The sequence below is a fragment of the Myotis daubentonii genome, chromosome X (genome assembly GCF_963259705.1).
Source record: "Myotis daubentonii chromosome X, mMyoDau2.1, whole genome shotgun sequence".
NCBI classification, from domain to species: domain Eukaryota; kingdom Metazoa; phylum Chordata; class Mammalia; order Chiroptera; family Vespertilionidae; genus Myotis; species Myotis daubentonii.
The window spans coordinates 35,377,747-35,398,537 of NC_081861.1; the positions used below are offsets into that span (position 1 = coordinate 35,377,747).

The 20,791-nt window shown below is 37.8% G+C and overlaps 1 protein-coding gene across 1 annotated transcript in view; it reads left to right on the forward strand.

Moving 5' to 3' along the window:
• TENM1 (teneurin transmembrane protein 1) overlaps positions 1-20,791 on the forward strand; it is a 641,347-nt gene that overhangs the window by 46,302 nt on the left and 574,254 nt on the right. Inside the window, exons 2-3 of the mRNA XM_059680479.1 lie at positions 17,714-17,974; positions 20,468-20,524. Of these exons, the coding sequence (XP_059536462.1) occupies positions 17,714-17,974; positions 20,468-20,524 (318 nt within the window). The remainder of the gene's footprint in view (positions 1-17,713; positions 17,975-20,467; positions 20,525-20,791) is intronic.

Below are 20,791 nucleotides of genomic sequence, written 5' to 3' on the forward strand. Positions count from 1 at the left end.
TAGCTGGAGCTTAGCCCCTGGTTTTGGAGAACATTCTAGTGGAGCCAGTCTCTTGTGTTTCACAAAGCATAAATTAAGGTTTGGCTGAAATTCACAATGTGTGCATTGTGTGCACATGTGGATCTATATACATACATATGTACCTATTAATCATTTTTATTAAGAATACCCATTACTCATGGTGTGTGCTATGTATTTGTCATTATGTTGCTGACAAGTAAAAATAAATTACTCATTTTAGAGGAGAGAAACACATTAGCTTTTCAAACCAGTAGGGGGTGCTTTTAGTAAATTACTTCTTCCAGTTGCTTTAATGGCGCCCTAGTCACCCCACACTAATTTATTTCTGAGCACTAAGTAGTTTTCTGTAGCCTCACCAAGAGAAGTAGGATATTTCTTTTTTCATGAAGAGCCTTAGGAGGGGGTATGGACTTTTTTCTTTATTTATATTAATGAAATATTTATAGACTCATATTGGGAAGGTATATAAGTGTATAGTAGATGCAAGGTACTTCTATTTATGAAAATTCAGTATTTCTTTTAAATGAATTATAGTAGTAAGAAAAAAGTTATAATAAATGTTTTCTACTTTTACATACCAATAAGTCCAATATTATACTTATTCTACTAATTCTCATTTTAAAGGGCTTATTTATTGAAATGTGGCTTTGGAATCTAGTGGTATTTTTAATATTGTAGTAGATAATATATACGTATTTCAATTTTGGATATGAATAATTTGAATTCAAAATTGCCATTCCAGTTAGTTTTCTTTTCACACCTCTCCTAAGGCCCATTTGAATTTTATGTAGATTAAGAAATGAAACTGATTTCCTAGATGAGTGAAAGTTATCCTTTTATAATTTTAACCTAATGCTAAAATTAAACTGTTCACAAATGGACTGTTTTAAATAACCTGGCCCAGACTTGAAATTATTAGAGCAAATATTATTTGGCATTCACATAGGAAACCTTATCCAGAGTGGACTTTTATTTATTGATTATGTATCACGAAGTAGAAAGTTATATGCTTATAATTTTATAGATAAGCTGTGGAGTAATTCAATTTTTCTCTTCTTCCCTAAAGTTCCAATCACTGAAGCCTGTTCTCCCCTTTCAGCCCTCCCCCCCTCAAAGATATTTTAAGCTTTCAGGTTTTTTCTTTTGTTTTTTGTTTGTCTTTTAAATATATTTTTATTGATTTCAGAGAAAAAGGGAGAGAGAGAGAGAAACATCAATGATAAGAGAGAATCACTGATCAGCTGCCTCTTGCACACCCCCCACTGGGATCGAGCCCGTAACTTGGTCATGGAATTGAACCGTGACCTCCTGGTTCATAGGTTGACAACAATCACTGAGCTATGCTGGCTGGGCAAAGCTCCCAAGTTTTTAGTAAAAAAAATCTTTTGGGAAGCAATGTGAACACATATAGCAGGGTCAAATGCGATTTATCTCAGCATAACTTCCCAGGGTCCTCCACTACCCTAATGGAGGATGCACAGAAGATGTTTTCACATTGTAGATTTCAGTTGTTACAAGAAGCTAAATTCCTATTGTGTTATTGTTTTCATATACTCAAGGTTTAATGAAGCCTTTAGAAGGCCCTCAAATTACTACCCATATGAAAAACACAGACACTAATTTATAGTTTAATATACATATGGAAATCTGTGTGATTCTGACACTGAGTTTGGTCTGAACATTCTTATGACAAATTTATTTCAACTAGAACATGAGCTCCATGATGTCAGGTATTTGTGTCTGTTTTTCATTGCCTTTTCTCTAGTACCTGGAACAGTGCTTTCCCCCACTATATGGTCAGTATATATTTGCTAAAAAAAAATGAATTTCTGTATATCCTAGATTAAAACTCAGAGATCTAGAATTTCTGAGCTGCTTTGTAGATTTCTGATAAATTCTTAAAATTCAATTATTTGCTTATAAATTAATGATTCTGGAACCCTTACATGTAGAACAGTGAGCAGCATGGGATATAATTTGAGACAAGGCACAGTTCCTTAGTGTGTCATATAAGGTCCTTTGCAAACTGGCTCCTCTACACATCTATCTATAGTATAGACATAGCAGTTTATTTGCTACTAGAGGCCTGGTGCACGAAATTTGTGCACGGGTAGGGTGCCCAGGCCTGGCCGGCGATCAGGGCCAATCTGTGGGGCGACTGGCAGAGTGATCAGGGAGGGCCCCCACTGTCACCCACCTTGGAGGTGACCAGCAGGGCGATTGAGGGGGGTGGCACAGCACACTTACCAGCCGGCCCTGCTCTCCAATCACCCCATCGCTGCCACTGGTAGCCTCCCTCTGTGGGATGACTGGCAGGGCGATTGAGGGGGGTCACTGGCACCCACCTTGGCTGGCCTGGGGCCTGTGGGAAGGGGACAGCTCCTGCATTGAGTGTCTTCCCCCTGGTGGTCAGTGCATGTCATGGCAACCGGTCATTCCATCAGTTGTTCCACGGTTTGGTCGATTTGCGTATTAGGCTTTTATTATGTAGGAGTCTTTGAATCCACCATTCCCTTGCACATATCTTTGCCATTGAACATGTGCTTCTCTCTGCTACAAATGCTTCTTCCACCTTTTAACCTGTTAGAGGCATACTCATCCTTTATGATGAAACAAAGTATCATCTCTTCTGTGAACCCATTCTCAATCTTTCAGACAGGATGAGTCCTTCCCCTTGGACTCCATCGCCCTTTATGCATGTCATATGTGCACTGGGCAAGGGGGGGGGGGTGTCCCTCAGCCTGGGCTGTGTGCTCTCTCTCAATCCGGGATCCCTCGGGGAATGTCTGCCTGCGGCTTCTGGCTAAGTGGTGCTCCCCCTGTAAGAGCGCACTGGCCACTAGGGGGCAGCTCCTGTGTTGAACATCTGTGGTCAGTGCACGTCATAGTGACCAATCATTCTGCCTTTTGGTCATTTTGCATATTAGGGTTTTATTATATAGGATTTGTCATGCTACTTATCTCTTTTTCCTGTCATTTCCCTGTCTGCACTAGAGCAGAGGATATTTTTTTTCTTCCTTCTTATCTGCCAGGATCCTATCACAGTGCATATCACACTGTAGGTGCTTAATAAATGCTTATTGAACAAATTATGGATTGAGTGCATGAAAACTAAGGGTGAAAGTGCTCTATTAAAATAATATATAATTTGATATGATTTGGGGGAGGAGCAAGTATACTAAAACTAGCTTACATTTATCAAATTTGCTAGCACAATGCTGTGTGTGAATTGAGATAATTTACCATAAAAAGGAACATTTGAATAAGAAAGTGAGAATAAAGAAATGGACAAAGGGTTATAAATACCATAAAAATAATGTATGCCAGGTATAGGATGGGAGAAACTAAGGGATAAGTAGATGGACAAAAGGAACAGGCATGCCTTAGAATCATGCCTAGGACAACCATTTGAACTGGTAATAGAGCCAAGTAGCTGTCAAAAGTGAAAATTCAGCCAAGCAGATGTTTTGTGAATATAACATCAAATCACTGTTTGGGTTTGTTTGGTGTGTTTGTCTCCCAAGATGATGATTTGGGGACTGAATGGAATCAACTGTTCAGGCATTGTGCAGACTGTTATTGCATCTCTCTTGGATATCATTAATGTCCTTGGGCAATCCTCATAGATTGTTTGACCTGCATGTCTTTTCAGATTCTGTAAAATGAACACAATTGCATTCATGTATCTAGATTGTCCATTGCTTTTTAAGTGCCTGAAATGTTCATTTGCTTGTTCGGGTTAAATGTTTAGGGCAATGTTAATAAGGAATCAGGCCATATAAGTTTCCAATTCAAAAGCACTAATGTTATTGTTGCTCTTTGTATTTGCCTTCTAGCTTGGTTTTGGAAAGCACATTTTGTAGAAATCGCCTGCAGTGTTAGCACTCAGTGATGGCTAAAGAGAAGCATGCCTTTATCTAATTTCATAGCTCCTTGATAAATTTAAAATAAAGAAAAACCTTCCTCAACATTTAATCAGAAACTGTAGAATATTTTCAACTCAAAGCCTTTCCCTGAATGTTGTGATACATGTAAAATTCTTAATGTAGAGCTTAGATTTAGGCTCCATCTATGTAGCCTGAGATGAGAATGCTAACTTGTAAACAGTAAATGCCCCCAATTTTTATCTTATTGTCTCCTCTGGCTGGGTGACAATATGCTGAAGTAATACCCCAGCACACATCCAATGAATAATATTCCTCTCATCTTTGTCAATGTTGCTAAATAATTTCAAAACTTTCCTCAAGGCAGCTGCTCTGAGCTTGGGAGCTAAGAACAGGAGAGGCCAACATTTTCTTTTATTTGTCCGCTTGCAGACACAGATGTTATTTGTGTTGTCTGCAATTACACAATATACACTAAAATATTACTGTTATTTTCAATGAGTCAAAGTGACATGGCACTGGTGAAGTGAATCCATAAGAATTAGTACAAACTGAAATAATACTTCAAATAGGGGTGCAAAAATACATTAAACTCATATAAGAATAAAGAGCTAATATATGCATAGTTTTAGGGTCTTTTTTTTTTTTAATACTGTGAGTGCCCATTGTTTCCCAGCTGTTATATCCCTCAAAGTATTTTGGCAGCTGGCTGTGAAAATCCAGACAGAAACCACAGAGAGCTGAATGAAACCTAGGAGGCGAGAAGCAGGAAGTTCTAGCATCAGCCACACGCGCACACTGCATAAATGAGGAGAATAAGGCTGTGAATTTGAATGTGCTACTTATAACTTCATATGCTGTATAAGGCGATTAGAACTGTGTTAAAATTGTTCCAAGTTAGCTTTGTCACTTGGTATCTATGTGGTCTTTGACAATTTACTTAATCTCTCTTTGGACCTCAGTTGCTTTATTTGAAAAATAGGGATAATAACAACCTTTCTCACAGGGCATACTATGAGGATTAAATAAAATAATGTATGTTTCTGGCCTGGTATATAGAAGATGCTAAAATCACATTTTCATGTACTTAAAAAAAATAAAACTGCATATTCTTTGGTAGCTTGACCTCCATCCACTTGTGCTAGAGAATGTTTGCTTTGAAATCAGAACTACTCGTTGTGATATGCAAGTCTAAAACCTTGTACTTTGTCAGTTGTAAGTGAATTTCCTGGTAGATTAGCTTACCAATTTCCATAGCAAACAGAGAATGGCCTTTTCTAAATATTTTTTTACTGGTAGGACTGTAATGTAAACACAACTCTGAAAAATAATTCTATCAGTTTAGATCAACTATACTTCAGAATGAGGTCATGACTGATCCTAATTACTAGAGTGTTTGATTAGATGCTTCTGTTTCTATAATAATCCATTCTGCCATTTACTGTACATACATTATTCTACTAAAAAGCCCTTGTAGAAATTAGTGCTAAACAAAGGGGACATTACTGACCTCTCATTGTTGACAGGTAATTTTCAAGGATAATTTAAATAATAAGGCTGTATTTGTACTGAGTTAACCATATCCTCTCATCTAGACTTCTTTGAAACAAATAACATCCATTATGCTAGAATGATAATCCAGAATTATGAGAAAAATCTTTAGCAATAGTATAAAACAAAGACAACTAGCTTGTTAAGGTTGCAATAGCAAATATGTGTTGCTGGTATTGGCTCCATCTGATCTGTCACAGTACCTTATCCTTCAGCCCAGATTATCCCATGAATCCTTCTTCCCACATTAGAATCAAACCTAATCTGTTGATCATGTTTGCATCAGTCTATTACTACTTAAGCATTCAGGAATTTCGGTTTCCAGAAAGGAAGCCCTTCTGATTCCAGGGGATTGAAGGCAAAATGGCAGGCAAGTCAAGAGAAATTAATCTGTCATTTCCTTCATTTGTGGCAGTTTGTGAACATAGATTAGTTTTTCAGTCTTATCAATCATAGTACAATGTTTCATTATTCCCATTGTTCACCTGGGACATTTATTTAAAGTAAGCAGCAGAAACCTTCCTGTCTTCTCCCTCTGTTTTCTAAAAATTTGTTTACTAAGGTATAATTAATATACAGTAAACTATATGTTCATAGTGTACAATTTGCTAAATTTTGACAAATGTATATACCCATGAAAATATCATCACAATCAGCATAATGAACATATGTATCACCCCCAAAACTTTCATTTTGCCTCTTTGCAATGCTTTTTTCTCTCCCACTCCCCACCCACCCTACTCCCAGGCACCTACTGATCTGCTTTCTATCATTATAGATTAGTTTGCATTGTCTAGAGTTTATTATAAATGGGAAAGCATATCATATGTAGACTTTTTGACTGTTTTCTTAAATCTGAACTTAGTTTGATATTGATCCATATTATTGTATGCATCAAAACTTTATTCCTTTTTAGGTCTCAACTAGAGGCCTGATGCATGAAAATTTGTGCAAGAGTAGGCCTTCCTTCCCCCAGCTGCCGGCACCAGCTTCCCTCTGGCACCTGGTACCATGCCGGGAGCCGGTCCATCCTTGCTGTTTCAAGGGACCTGGCATATATGGCATACTGTTCTTAATATGTTTGCTCCCCTTAGCGCTGTGTGTTTTAACCAAGGTCACCTCTCCGAGAAAGGTTGTTTCCCCAGGTAGGGATTTTTCCCTGAAGTCAGGGAGGGGATAAAACCCCTCAACTAAGTGCCAGGCGGGTAATTAATCCCTTTAACTACGAACAATCATGCTTAAACTACATAATCTTTTCTCCCTGGAATGGAGATAAGAAACACCCTAACCTTTGTAATAGAGATTGATAGGATTGAATCAACTGGTATAAATACAGTTGTAACAAGACAGAAAGACTCAGAACTCAGGAGACAGAATTCAGAAGACAGAACCTACACGGAGCCTAGAGACAGAAGAACTTCGCTGGCGAGAGCATGCCAGAGGATCCTGGACCGGGACTGGCCTCGGAGCCTAGAGACAGAGCCTAGCGGGAGAACATGGCAAGGGATCCTGGACTGAACCTGACTACAGAGATTGGCAGGAGAACCTGACTGGAACCTGGACACTGAACCTGACTGGAGAGCCTGGACAGAACCTGGCTGGAGAACCTAGCGAGGGAACATGGCTACAGAACCTCGCTGGAGATCCGAAGCAGAACCTCTCTGGAGATCCGGGCTAGAGATCCTGGCTAGGTTGCTGATCAACTGAACGCTGTCTCCGTGTCATTCCTTCTTCGCCGACTCCGTCCATGCCTTTGGGGACCCCTGGACCCGCTGGGATTGGACCCCGGCAGTACCAGGCTTCCTTCCCTCAGGCCGTCCGCAGGCACCCAGGTCCTGGGCTGGCTTCCCTCATTCCGCCCACTTGGGCTGGTTTCCCTTGGGCTGCCCGTAGGTCCCCGGGACAGGGGCTGGCTTCCCTCTGGCCCTGGCTTTGTCAGGAAGGACATCTGGAATGATGTCTGGAAGACGTCTAGTCTAATTAGCATATTACCATTTTATTATTATAGATATAGATAGTATTCCATTGTATGGATATACTAGAGTTTTCATTTATTCACCTATTAATTGATATTTTAGTTATTTCCAAATTTTTATTATTACAAATAAAGCTGCTATGAACATTTGTGTATAATTCTTTGTAGGGACCTGTTATTTCATCTTACTTGGCTAAATATAGGGAGGTGCAATAGTTAGATCATATGGTAGGTGTTTGTTTAACTTTAGACATGAAGGTTTAATTAGCCCTAGAGCAAATATTGCTCTAAACCCACCTAACAAAGCCTAATAGCAAGATGCAAAAGGATAAAATTATTGCCAAATATTAACCGTGCACCACAAAAATTCTATATCAGGGGTCCTCAAACTTTTTAAACAGGGGGTCAGTTCACTCTCCCTCAGACCGTTGGAGGGCCGGACTATAGTTTAAAAAAAAACTATGAACAAATTCCTATGCACACTGCACATATCTTATTTTGAAGTGAAAAAACAAAACGGGAACAAATACAATATTTGTATTTGCATGTGGCCCACGGGCCGTAGTTTGAGGACCCCTGTTCTATATAATAAAAGCATAATATAAAAATCTAACAAACGGTGGAAGGATCAGTCACTATGATGCGCACTGACCACCAGGGGGCAGACACTCAACGCAGGTCCTTCTCCCTGGTAGTCAGTGCACTCCCACAGGAGGAGCGCTGATCAGCCAGAAGGTGGGCTTGCCAGCAGGCTCACAGCTGGCAAACGCAGTGGCAGTGGTGGGAGCCTCTCCCACCTCTGCTGCAGGCAGGCAGTAAGGAGTGAGGGGTCCCAGACTGCGAGAGCTCTGGACTGTGAGAGGGATGTCTGACTGCTGGCTTAGGCCCGATCCCCAGCAGGCAGACATCCCCTGAGGGATCCTGGACTGCGAGAGGGTGCAGGCAGGGCTGAGGGACCCCCTCCCAGCAGTGCACGTATCTCGTGCACTGGGCCTCTAGTAATATATATAGTAATACAAAAACCTTTTGGCATACTCTACTCAATACCCATGAATTAAAAGATTTCTTACTTTTTTGGCTTTTGAGAATAGGACTATTTCCAGCCCCATTTAAGATTCAGTTGTTTCCTTTAATCCTTTCAGATGGTTCTTTCTCCAGTACAAGAGGTTTCCTTGCATGCATGTGCTATTTAGTGAATATCCAGGGGGAATTCTCTTTCTGTGTGGCCCTCTCCTCTTTGGTACTCTGTACTGCAAACTCTAGTGGTCTAGGCCCTCCCATACTACCAGGTTCATCTCAACTCAGAGAGTTTGACAAGCTCCACCTATGTTCTTCCTTCCTGTGGTAAGGCCTGTTAATTCTTTGCAGATAGTAAGCTGGGGGCAATAATAAGCCTCATCTCATTTGCTTCCCACATCTCAGGGATCCTGGTGCTTCATTGCCTAATATCTGAGCACCGTCCTGTCATATATTTGTTGTTGTTGTTGTTGTTTCAGGCAGGAGAATAAATTTGGTCCATGTCACCCCATCTTGACTGGAAGTAGAAGTCTTCTCCAGAATTAAATATTTTCCTGTAAATAGAATTCCAATTCACAAGTCCTGGATGAGTGTCCTAAGTATTCTTTCCACAGCCTTTTATTTTCATTATGTTTGCTAACCATGTGAAACTGGTATGTGTGTGTGTTAATTTTAAAGAACATTAATCTTAGAAGTTCATCTTTCTATCCCTGAAAAAAAAAACCCTCTGGTGTGGCTCAGTGGTTGAGTGTCCACCTATGAACCAGGAGGTCACGGTTCAATTCCTGGTCAGGGCACATGCCTGGGTTGCAGGCTCCATCCCCATTGTGTAGGAGGCAGCCGATCAATGATTCTCTCATCATTGATGTTTCTATCTCTCTCTTCCTCTCCCTTCCTCTCTGAAATCAATAAAAAATAAATTTAAAAAAAACCTCTGAATTCATGAAAACAGAGTCTCTCAGAGGAGCCACCAACTCATTCCATGACACTCTTTAAACTTAACCAAGATGATAATTTCTGTCTTGTTTATGGAATGAAACTGAATGATGAGAAGGACAAAAGAAGCTCTGATTCAAGCCAGCTGAAAGTGCCTTTTAACAAGGCTTTGTGACTAGTTTTAGTAAGCGCCTCCCCGTTCTATACCCTAGGATATATTTTAAGAATTTTTATAGAAAGTCATTTCCTAATTCATTAAGCCAAAAAGTATAGTGAGGAAAGCTTCCTCGTGAGATGATTTCAGTCAAAGATGATACAGAGAACTTGTTTTCCATTAGTCTAATATTGTTATCAATTGTCTTTTTCTTCTTACCAAATTTGTAGAGCATTTATTATTTGAAATGCATATCTAGTTTACCGAAATAACAATTTTTCAATTTGTGTTGGTAGGCATTGTTTTATGTTAAGCAAAACCATCTTATATATGTCAAAATTGTATTGAAGAATTTAACTCTTTTGAGAATGATTTCATATTAATTACTGACTTTAGAACTTTGGTGCTTAATGATCATTCATTGCCTAGAATTATTCTAGGGCCTGAGGAGATAGAAATACTACTTTATATTTCCATAGTCCTTCATACATCATAGAACACTTAGCAGAAATTGTTTTATTTGATTTTGAGATATGCCAAAAGTTTAGGAAACACTATAAGATTTGGAGGTATAATTCAGAAAATATAAATATTTTAAAAATGTATATAATCTGTATAAAATTATATAGTAAAGATTAGAAATGCTATAGGGAAGGGTAAGCTGAATGGGAGGGGAGGGTGTAAAGTTGAAGCATCCTTTGTGAAAATACTGACATGGTCTCATTTTTAGGAACTAGGTTAGTGAAAAATCACAGGGAGGAATTCCAGGTGTCCGGTAAAATATGGCCAAAGATACAGAAGCAAAACTGAAAAGGGCACCTTTTAAATATGGTGAGAAGAATCCCCTAATAGAGCAGAATATAGTTTATTCAGTAGTTCTTCGTGGACACTGATTCTGGTGCACAGTTCTATCTTGGCATCTTTACTCATTCATCACAGAGTAAATGCTTACAGAATGCTGTAGAATGTTACAGAAGTCACATTGTTTGCATTTATGAGTATGTGTTTGAAGCATTTGCAAATGTTTGTAGTGCTCATTTAACCTGTTAGCTCACTGGTCTCCCTCCTTTTTACGGAATTGTGTGACAGACTAATGTAGTTTAAAATTAACATATACACATGTGCACACACAGGCACACACTAAACAAACAGCTTTACATGCTTAATGAACTTAAGGAAAATACAAAGATATACCTGGAAGACCACAGTGGTCAATAAGGATTCAGGCTCCAAAGTGTTATGAACAGCCAGAAAATTGGACCAACAAAGGTAACAAATGAGAAATTTTTAGGGCCATTGAGCACCATGCATTTGCAGTGCTCAGTAGCCCTGAAAATTTCTCATTTAGGCCAGGAAGTCTCTGTCTCATTCAAAACGTTGAAATAAAGGGAACATCCTTAGGTTCTCATTGATCTAAGTTGCTGTTGAAGTCCTGGACCTCCCACCATCTTTTCTAGTCCCTGATTCTTTTTCAAGACCTTTGTTATGGGCTGGAGAGCAGGAATCACCTTTTCAATTGTAGTGGTAACTTATGTCTGAATTAGCTTCAGAGCACGTTCTCCCATTGTAGGTGGGTACAGTGGAAATGGGGCCCTGTACTAAGGTGAATATTAGTTCAGGGAAATAGAAGTTGCTTATCCCCATGTCAAATTCTATTCCTCTTTAGATTGATGAGGGATATTGTCATCTATCTCTAAATATGATTTGAGTCCCTTTTGAATTTTTCAAGGTTCCTACCACATGTCCCTTCCCTTTGACTTTATGCTGTAATTCTGTATCCTTCTCTGGTTTGAGCCATTTTACGGATTTGCAAATCATTGTACTTCTGAGAGCATCCTTTTTGACATTAACATGGTCTTTTAACAATGTTCTGAGACAGTTCCAGTTAGCCAATATTGGCCACAAAGCATGAATGTTTCTACTTCAGGCTTTATCTCTGCCCAGATTTTTTACCATGCTTTTCACTATACTGACAGATGGTGAAATCTCAGAAATTAAATAAGGCATAATTGGTAGGCCCTGAGCACTGAGATAATGGGTGTATTTTGAACTGAGTAGGCTGCAGAAAGCTTAGTTATTTTCTTTAAGTCCTCTGATAACTACAGGCTCCAGTTTTGCATGTGGGAGCACTCCAACCCTCACCCCTGTGCCCCAGAAAAGGCTGATGTGTCCTCAGTAGAAAAATAAAGGCCAGGTCTGGGTGGTTCCTTTATTACTTTGTTGTCATTTTGGCCTTTAAATGGGCTCTCTGTGGAACTTGCCAAAGGACACGACATAGTCCTGTTAACCTACTGCTTAATGCCTAGTTCAGTACTGTGCATTTGATAAAGCTTTTTCACAAAATAAAAGAAGAGAAAATTAAAATGGGCTAATTTTCTAAGACTGTGAGAAATCAAAGAAGTCTATTTTGTTTTGTTTTCTTCACTTGAAATTGAGTGGGTGTTCAGTGGAGCTATGTTTAAGTAAGCTCACATGAACTTACTTGTTTGACACTTTGATATCATTTGCTTTTCAAAGCCCCCAAACTGAGAAATACAAAATGGTACCCAGTAGTGAAAAGCATTTGTCTCCTATCTGGTGTTGCTCATTTCTTTTGTATTTGCTGCTTAAGACTGCAGCAATTCATTGCATTTTCCCCGGAGCCAATAATGAATTATTAGCGGATCAGTAATATTTTTAATTGTGTGAATTTTTATTCATTATACTATAAAGTACTCTTTGCAATAGCCATGTTTATATAATTTTATGTTTGATGAATAGCTATTTACTCAGTTGCTTTTTTACATTATATATATTATATACTCTATCACTAATCTCACAATTCACAATATATGCTAGGTTGTATCAGTACTTTATTATAGCAAGACTTGTACCTTATGACACAAGATCTTACTTAGCTAACATGTATGATTATCTTTCACAATTGAATTGTGAATAGCACTTTGATTCATAAAAACACTAAAGTTTTTTCCCATTCGAAAATTTTAACCTTTTTAAATTTTGCCATAACAAGCTCAAGTTATAGTTACAGAATTTTCGAATACAATAATTATCTAGAGATTTATTTCAAGTTGGACCTAAGCATATTAAAAATGAGGAAACTGAGGCCCTAAAATGTTAAGTGACTTATCCAAAAACCACATGGCTAATTAATAACATCTGCTTTTGCATATAATCCGTAGGGTTCTATGAGTCACAGTACTTAAAGCTAAGAATTAATTGTATCCCCTTTCCCTCTTCCTTATTTTAGAAATGGACTACACTTAGAAGTTATTTTCCAAATCAGTCAAGTTATGGCTAAAATTAATCATGGCTTTTGACTTCCAATTATTTATTTGCAGTGTGATGCCTTAAAGCTCCCTTTCTAGAGAAAGTGTGGGTGGGTTCAGTTTTGTTGTTGTGAAGCCTCACCTGAGGCTATTTTTCCATTGATTTTTTTTAGAGAGTGGAAGGGACAGGGAGATGAGAGAGAGAGAGAGAGAGAGAGAGAGAGAGAGAGAGAGAGAGAGAGAGAGAGAGAGAAACACTGATGTGAGAGAGACACATTGATTTGTTGCCTCCCACACAGGCCCCATCAGGGCTGGAGATTGAGCCTGCAACCGAGGCACATGCCCTTGACTGGAATCAAACCCAGGACCCTTCAGTCTGCAGTCTGATGCTCTATCCACTAAGCTAAACTGGTTAGGGCGGATGGGTTCAATTTTAAGAAAATTAAAGTCTTGAGTTTATCAGAAACTCAGAAATGGAGTTTGCAGAAAAACATTGATATAGATGATCCTTGTTACTTTCCCTTTTAAGTTTTTTCATAACTGGCTTCTCCAGGATGAACACCTGCAGATCAATCTGTAAATTCAAAGAGAACACACAGTAGTTCATTTTATTCAGCACTTCATTTCAGTTTTTTTTTAAAAAATATTAATTTATTAGCATCAGTAGAGGTCTAAATTGATCCTATGTGCCAGATTCACTCAACGTAGTCTCATTATCCCCAACTATAGAATGTTCCTTTAATTGCTCAAAGCTCCTCAGTTATGTTTCATCCTTATTTTTTGCCTTAAATTTGGCTTTCAACTGTTATGTTCCTAGGAAGAATGTTTTCTGGAGGATCACCATGCATCAGTTAGCCTTGATTGCCTCATGGCTTAGTTACACACAAGATAACATTTTGAATACCTTTTCGTTCATGTTATATGTACTTTCTCCTGCTAGAAGGAAAAGAACAGGGTCTCCTGCTAGCTTGGAGACCCTTGGCTTCACCTATGAAAATTGTCTGATTCTTCAGTCTCCTCACTATCTTACTATCTTGTTGTGTAAAATCCACTAGAAATTTATAGAGGTATATATAAAGTACAATATAAAACACCACAATAAAATGACAGCAAGAAAAAAAAGTACAATAAACCACATATACTTAAAATGTATGGTATGACAAACTTTGGCATGTATACACATGTTAAACTATTGCTACAATCAAGATAACAGTTATTGATCATTCAAAAAGTTTCCTTTTACCCCTTGTTCTCCATTTTTCCCTCACTGTCTTCCTCAGGCAACCACTGATCTACTTTCTGTCACTATAAATTTGTTTGCACTTTCAAGAATTTTATTTTAAGTAGAAGCATACAGTATATAGACATTCTATCTGTCTTCTTTCATTAAGCATAATTATTTTAAGGGCCAAGTGTTCTATTATATATCATTAGATTATTCATATTTAGGACTGAATAGTATTCCATTTTGTGGGTATACCACAGGTATACCCTTTCAGCTATTCATAGACACTTGGGTTGTTTCTATTTTTTGACTGTTATGAATAAAGCTTATGAGCTACCTTGTACAGATTTCTGTGTAGACGTTTTCTTTCCTTTGAGATAAATGTGCAGGAGTGTATTGCTCTCCTGTTAAGTACAGCTTCACCTTTTGGGAACCTGCTGACTGTTTTCCAAAGTGGTTGTACCTTTTTACTTTCTTATAAGCAGAGTATATAGTTGCTCTACATCCCTGTCAACACTTGGTGTGGTCAGAATTTTTTAAGCCATTCTGGTAGGTCTGTAGTAGTATCTTATTGTGGTTTTAGTTTGTATTTTGCTGATAACAAGTGATATTGAACATCTTTTAATTTGCTTATTGGCCATTCCTCTGTCTTTTCATGTAAAGTGTCTCTTCAAATCTTTTGCCCATTTTAAAAATTGGATTTCATCTCTATTAATTTGCTCAGATTTTGTCTCTTACAAGGTTGGAAAGTAGGTAGGTTTTCCTTAAAATAAAAGTTAAATACATGCCTATAGGGTCCCAAATACATCATTCACTTGGCAGCATCTGTATCTGTTTACTTCTGAAAGTATAGTTTCTTATGGTACTAGTCTACTCATTTAAATCATAGATACCCTAAGATTGTATTTACATTTCTCTTGTAGCTAGCTTTTTGATAAGAATAGATCTATAATAAATCCAATTGAACTTTTATCTTCTCTAGGGAATATATAGTATTTTAGGTAACAAGGTTATATGTATAAAGCTAAAAACAACCACTTAAGGTGCATTGTAAGTGCTTTCTAGAAAAATGCATCCTATAAGAATTTTGAACACCACCAAGACTTTTGTTTATTTAAGGAAATAATTTACAATGGTAACATTGATTTCAAGAAAGGGAAGTAAGGCAGTTCAATGAACATATTTACTGTAAATAACTGAAACCTTTTATTTCTTTCCTTCTTTGTTTTCTAAGTATATATTGACAAGGAAGTATACTTTTATCTGACTATTTAATTAGGTAATATGTGGTTTAGTCTTTGCATTCAAATAAAAATATAGTTCCAATAAATATCTTGCAATTTTTGATCATGTTACACTACATTCTCTTAGAAAGGAACAAATCAAATTTTTTGAATGGGAATAAAATCTCTTAAAGAAGGTTGCATCTGTTAACCTTTTTAAAGCTGTATCTAGTATTTTAATATATGGAATGACAAATTGGCTGTGTATTTTTATTTACTATGGCTCAGATGCTTATATTAAAATCTTTGCAAAGTCACATCTCAAATGCCATTGTATGAGTGAAAATAAATGCAAGTCTGTGCTTTGGAGAGCGAATTTCCTAATTAGTGCCCTGAATCCATGGGAAATAAATGGGAAGCCATCACAGCAGCTCAGTTCAGCTTGAATGCCTTATTTCTTATGTCTCCATATAGAATCAGAGCTGGTTGCTGCAAAATCTTTGGTGATGCCACATAGGTTGTCCTTTCTCTTTTTCTTCCCTTTTACTGGCACTCACTGACTTCAGAGAAGTCTGTAGGGAAATAGTTTTCAAAGTGTGGTCCCTGGACCAGTAGCATAGACCTTGCCTAGGAACTTGTTAGAAATGTACAATCTTCAGCCCTCCTCCAGACCTGTTAAATCAGAAATTGAAGATGGAGGTGTGCATAGCAATCTGTGTTTAACAAGCCTTCCAGGTGGTTCTGAAGTATGCTAAAGTTTGGAAACCTCTGATCTAGGGGAATGAAAGGAGCTGTGAATGCAGGCTTATGTAAAACTCCTTTCCTATAGCTTCAAGCTTACAAGTTCATTATCAGTTTGCTGTAGCAATAACTGCACAGTAGGACTGCATAATGAAACATTGTGAAATTCAGAGGCATGAATATTAACTGATCACAATATTATTGATCACTAAGATTTGTATTGGGCAAAATGGAATTTTCCCTTTAGCTTTATATCGAGGAGAAACGCACTTTCATAAAGTTTTGTGGCCCTAGCCAGTTTGGCTCAGTGGATAAAGTGTTGGCCTGTGGATTGAAGGGTCTGGTTAGGTCACATGCCCAGATTGTGGGCTCGATCCCTAGTGTGGATTTGATTTGTTAAACCCTTGTTTGGCAATTATATGTCACAAAAATAGCTATTTAAAAGTATGTTCAGATTCTGTACTCTTCATTTTAGAATATGGTCTGTCTAAATTTTAGCACTTTCTGTATTCAGAGACTTAAATTCATTTTAGGGTTTGCATCTTATTGATATGTGCCAAGGATTAGATGTACTCAGTTAAGCTTCTTCTTGGCCAAATGACATACCCTGTTTCTGATGTCAGTCTGAGAAAATCCTATACAGTGTACAACATCCACCGGATTACCTTATCTAACTGTTACATGGACATTTCAGATGATATGTCTTGGCATGTGGTCATTTTTCATTAACTTAATAGGGACTGTTAAAGCATCTTTTCCCCTTTTTGACACCTTGCCATAACAATGCAAAATTGACTGTAAGACTGAGTGCCCGATGTTCGTACAATAAGTTGATGGGGTTTCATTGGTGTCTAGCAGAAACCATGCCCAGATAGGTGTCTAGCAGAAAGGGCTCTGTCACTATCTCACATGGGCAGTGGACGTGGGCTATATCTACACTCTGGACTTTATTTTCTTCAACCATAAAATGTAGTGATTAGTGGCAGCATTTCTAAGATCCTAAACATTTCATGATTTTAAGATTTGGTGGAAAAGGGGATAAAATCCAAACTATGAAGCACTGTTGAGGTACAGTATACAATTATGTTTTTGTTGAAATAATGAATGAAACAGAATAATAAGCATAAAGTAGGCTTCAAAGTCCTTGGAGATAATGGGAAATAATTATATTAAGTACTGATAATTTTAGAGATTAGACTAATATGTTTTAGGAAAAATACTTCAGGAAAGTATATTTAAACTTAGCATTTTTTTCTTCAGAGTTTTCATATTGAATTATTTATTTTTAACTCTAAGGTATATGGCATTCTTAGAAAATCTGGTAATTTTAATAGTTTTAGCCTAAGTGTACTCTATAGATCATATATATTCTTCCTGTAAGGGAAATATCTTTTAAAGGATAGCTTTCTACACTTTATACTCCTCTGCACTCACTTATTTCATTACATTTTGTGCAACCTAAAATTGTAGCTATAAAGCTATTTTGGGCATGCTTTTTCCAGAACCTTGTACAAATCAACAGGAGCATAATTCTAAGCTACAGAAGTGCAAAATAAGCACAGAATGTAGCTACCATAAATAAAATGGCCAGAATTCTAATTTTGCAAAAACACACAATTACTAGCAATAGGAGAGGGGGACATGAGGACAAAAAGAATTTTATCAGGTGTTGTTTCATAATGCTAAACTTTTTTCTCTGAACTTTGTTTCTGTATAGAGATGGAATTCTGTGAAACTCCTCGCACTCTCTGCTCTGGCTACCAGACCGACATGCACAGTGTCTCTCAGCATGGCTACCAGCTTGAGATGGGATCTGATGTGGACACAGAGACAGAAGGCGCTGCCTCACCTGACCATGCACTGAGGATGTGGATAAGGGGGATGAAATCAGAGCACAGTTCCTGTTTGTCCAGCCGGGCCAACTCTGCATTGTCCTTGACTGACACTGACCACGAAAGGAAGTCTGATGGAGACAATGGTAATAGAACTTTCTTTACTGTTTAAGTAAAAACCGAGAGAATGCAGTTTTTAGCCTCAAAGTTGTTTTCCTTCTCTTTGCCTGTTTTTTATTTAATATGCAGAATGGAAATGCAAGTTAGCAGGGTCACATAGACAAGGCACATACCTAAGGATCTGGCACATGGGCACATTTATTTACAATGATAGACAAAATACTTTTTCTTTCTGGTGATCCCCCAAGGGAAATAATCTCATGTAGTCAGTGATATGTCTTATTTATTACTCACCTTTTATTTTCATATTTATTTGCCAGTGCAATACTAATGGTATTTATTGTAGAAAGTATGCATTCCCTGTATGTTGGCTTTATATCAATATGTGAAAAATGAAATGAACAGTTGTATAGCAACCATATTCTTGATGTGCTTCCTATTTGATTGAGATTAACATGCCGAGTGTACAGATTCAAATTAATCAAGTTAGACTGAAATGATTTTTTAAAAAAGAAGGTAAATTAGCATCACCTATTTGCTAGACAATGAGTAATAATAGTAGTGTCATTAAATTGTAATTATATGTTATTTTCTTACAACTTTTAGAAGTGGAAAAGATTTGTTTCTTTGGTTTGTTGGGAAGAGGTTGATGTATTTCATTTCTGCTCTCTGTCTTTACCAAAGAACAAAATCCTTTCATAAAACACACATTAATGTTTATTAAACACATTAATCTATTGTCTTCCTCATTCTGTTTGTCTAAATTTGATAGGTCCCCATCACCATGACCACAAGGCTTGGTGTGATAGCAGTGGCTAATTAGTGTTTTCCCAGGTGGGAGATAAGTAGCCAACATCCCTGTATGTACAGATTTTTCTATTCTGTCCTTCTTATACTCTTCAGCCCATATGGAACACTGGCCACAGGGTATAATTTGGAATGACCATTTGCCCACTAGTTAGAGTATCATTTCCTAAATGATAGGCCATAACACTTTGTAATATCACCAAGTATCCTTGGGGTCTTGATTTCTTAGTTTATTTTCTTATTTTTGTTAATCCTCACCTGAAGATATTTTTTCAATTGATACTTAGAGAGGGTGGCAAGATAGAGAGAAACATCAATGTGAGAGAGACACATCAATTGGTTGCCTCCCACATGTGCCCCGACTGGGGCCCAAGATCAAGCCTGCAACCTAGGTACATACCTTTGACTGGGATTGAACCTGGGATCCTTCAATCCCAGGGCTGATGCTCTAGCCACTGAGCCCACCACCTGGGCTTTTTAGTTTGTTTTCATGTCTATATATAGGTATTGTTGACTTGTGTGGAGAATAGTATGGAGTTTCCTCAAAAACTAAAAATGGAACTCCCATTTGACCCAGTGATACCACTTCTAGGACTATATCCCAAGAAACTAGAAACACCAATCAGAAAGGATATATGCACCCCTATGTTCATAGTAGCACAATCCACCATAGCTAAGACTTGGAAACAGCCTAAGTGCCCATCAGCAGATGAGTGGATGAAAAAACTGTGGTACATCTACACAATGGAATACTACGCTGCAGTAAAAAAAGAAGGAATTCTTACTATTTGCAACAGCATGGATGGAACTGGAGAGCATTATGCTAAGTGAAATAAGCCAGTCAGAGAAAGATAAATACCACATGATCTCACTCATTTATGGAATATAATGAACAACATAAGCTGATGAGCAAAAACAGATCCAGAGACAGAGAAGCATCAATCAGACCGTCAAAACTCAGAGGGAAGGCAGGGGAGTGTGGAGGTAAGGGGGAGAGATCAACCAAAGGACTTTTATGCATGCATATAAGCCTTACCAATGGACACAGACAACAGGGGGGTGAAGACATGAGTGGGGGGGTTTGGAGGAGTAATGCAGGTATAAGGACACATATGTAATACCTTAATCAATAAAGAAATTTTTAAAAAAGAAAATTGTTAAAAGCAAAAAAAATAATAGTACAGGAAGTGAAGTATGGAAATGAGAAGGGAACATATTTGATGTATGTATGCATATCCATGTAAGTAAAAGAGCATTAGGATGTAAGTTAGGAGACCTTGGAATGGTTCCTATACTTTCTGGGCTTCAACTGTCAAACAAAATTTAGTAACCAAATTTATGTGAAATGAGGTGGTGGATGATCTCCTTATTGCCAAGCCTTCTCATTCTGCCTCATCTCACTCCTGACATCTGAAGTTATAACCAGTTCACTGGGTTGAAACATTAAAATATTCCTGCCAGACCGTAAGTATGGGGTTTGGATTTTGGGTAATGAAACTATTCTGGAAATAGATAATAGTGATGGTTGTACAACTCTGTGAAACTTCTAAAAACCACTGAATTGTACACTTGAAGAAGGTGAACATTATAGTATGGGAATCATATTTCATTGAATCTGTTAATTAAAAAATAGTATAGATATAAGGATTAAAGATTTAGGAATCCCAGATGACTTGGACAAGGATTAATTAATAAAATATTTCATATTACAGGTTTCAAATTCTCTCCTGTTTGTTGTGACATGGAGGCTCAAACTGGATCTACACAAGGCAAGTTTTCCCAAGATTTGACCACCTATTATTTTTATCTCATCCCACCCCTGACATCCACCCCACAAAGTGGACTCCTGCCCCTCTGACAAACACCACACTGACCTGGCTAAGCTGTTAGAGATTAATTCCTTGGCAGCTTACTGGTTTGCTTTTCTCCGGAAAACTTCATGTGTGTATATTGGTGATAAAAAGGAGATGAGGGGGTGTTGGGGAGAAAGAAAAGCAAGATTTAAGGTGGGAGAGGGAAACATAGATTTAGCATGG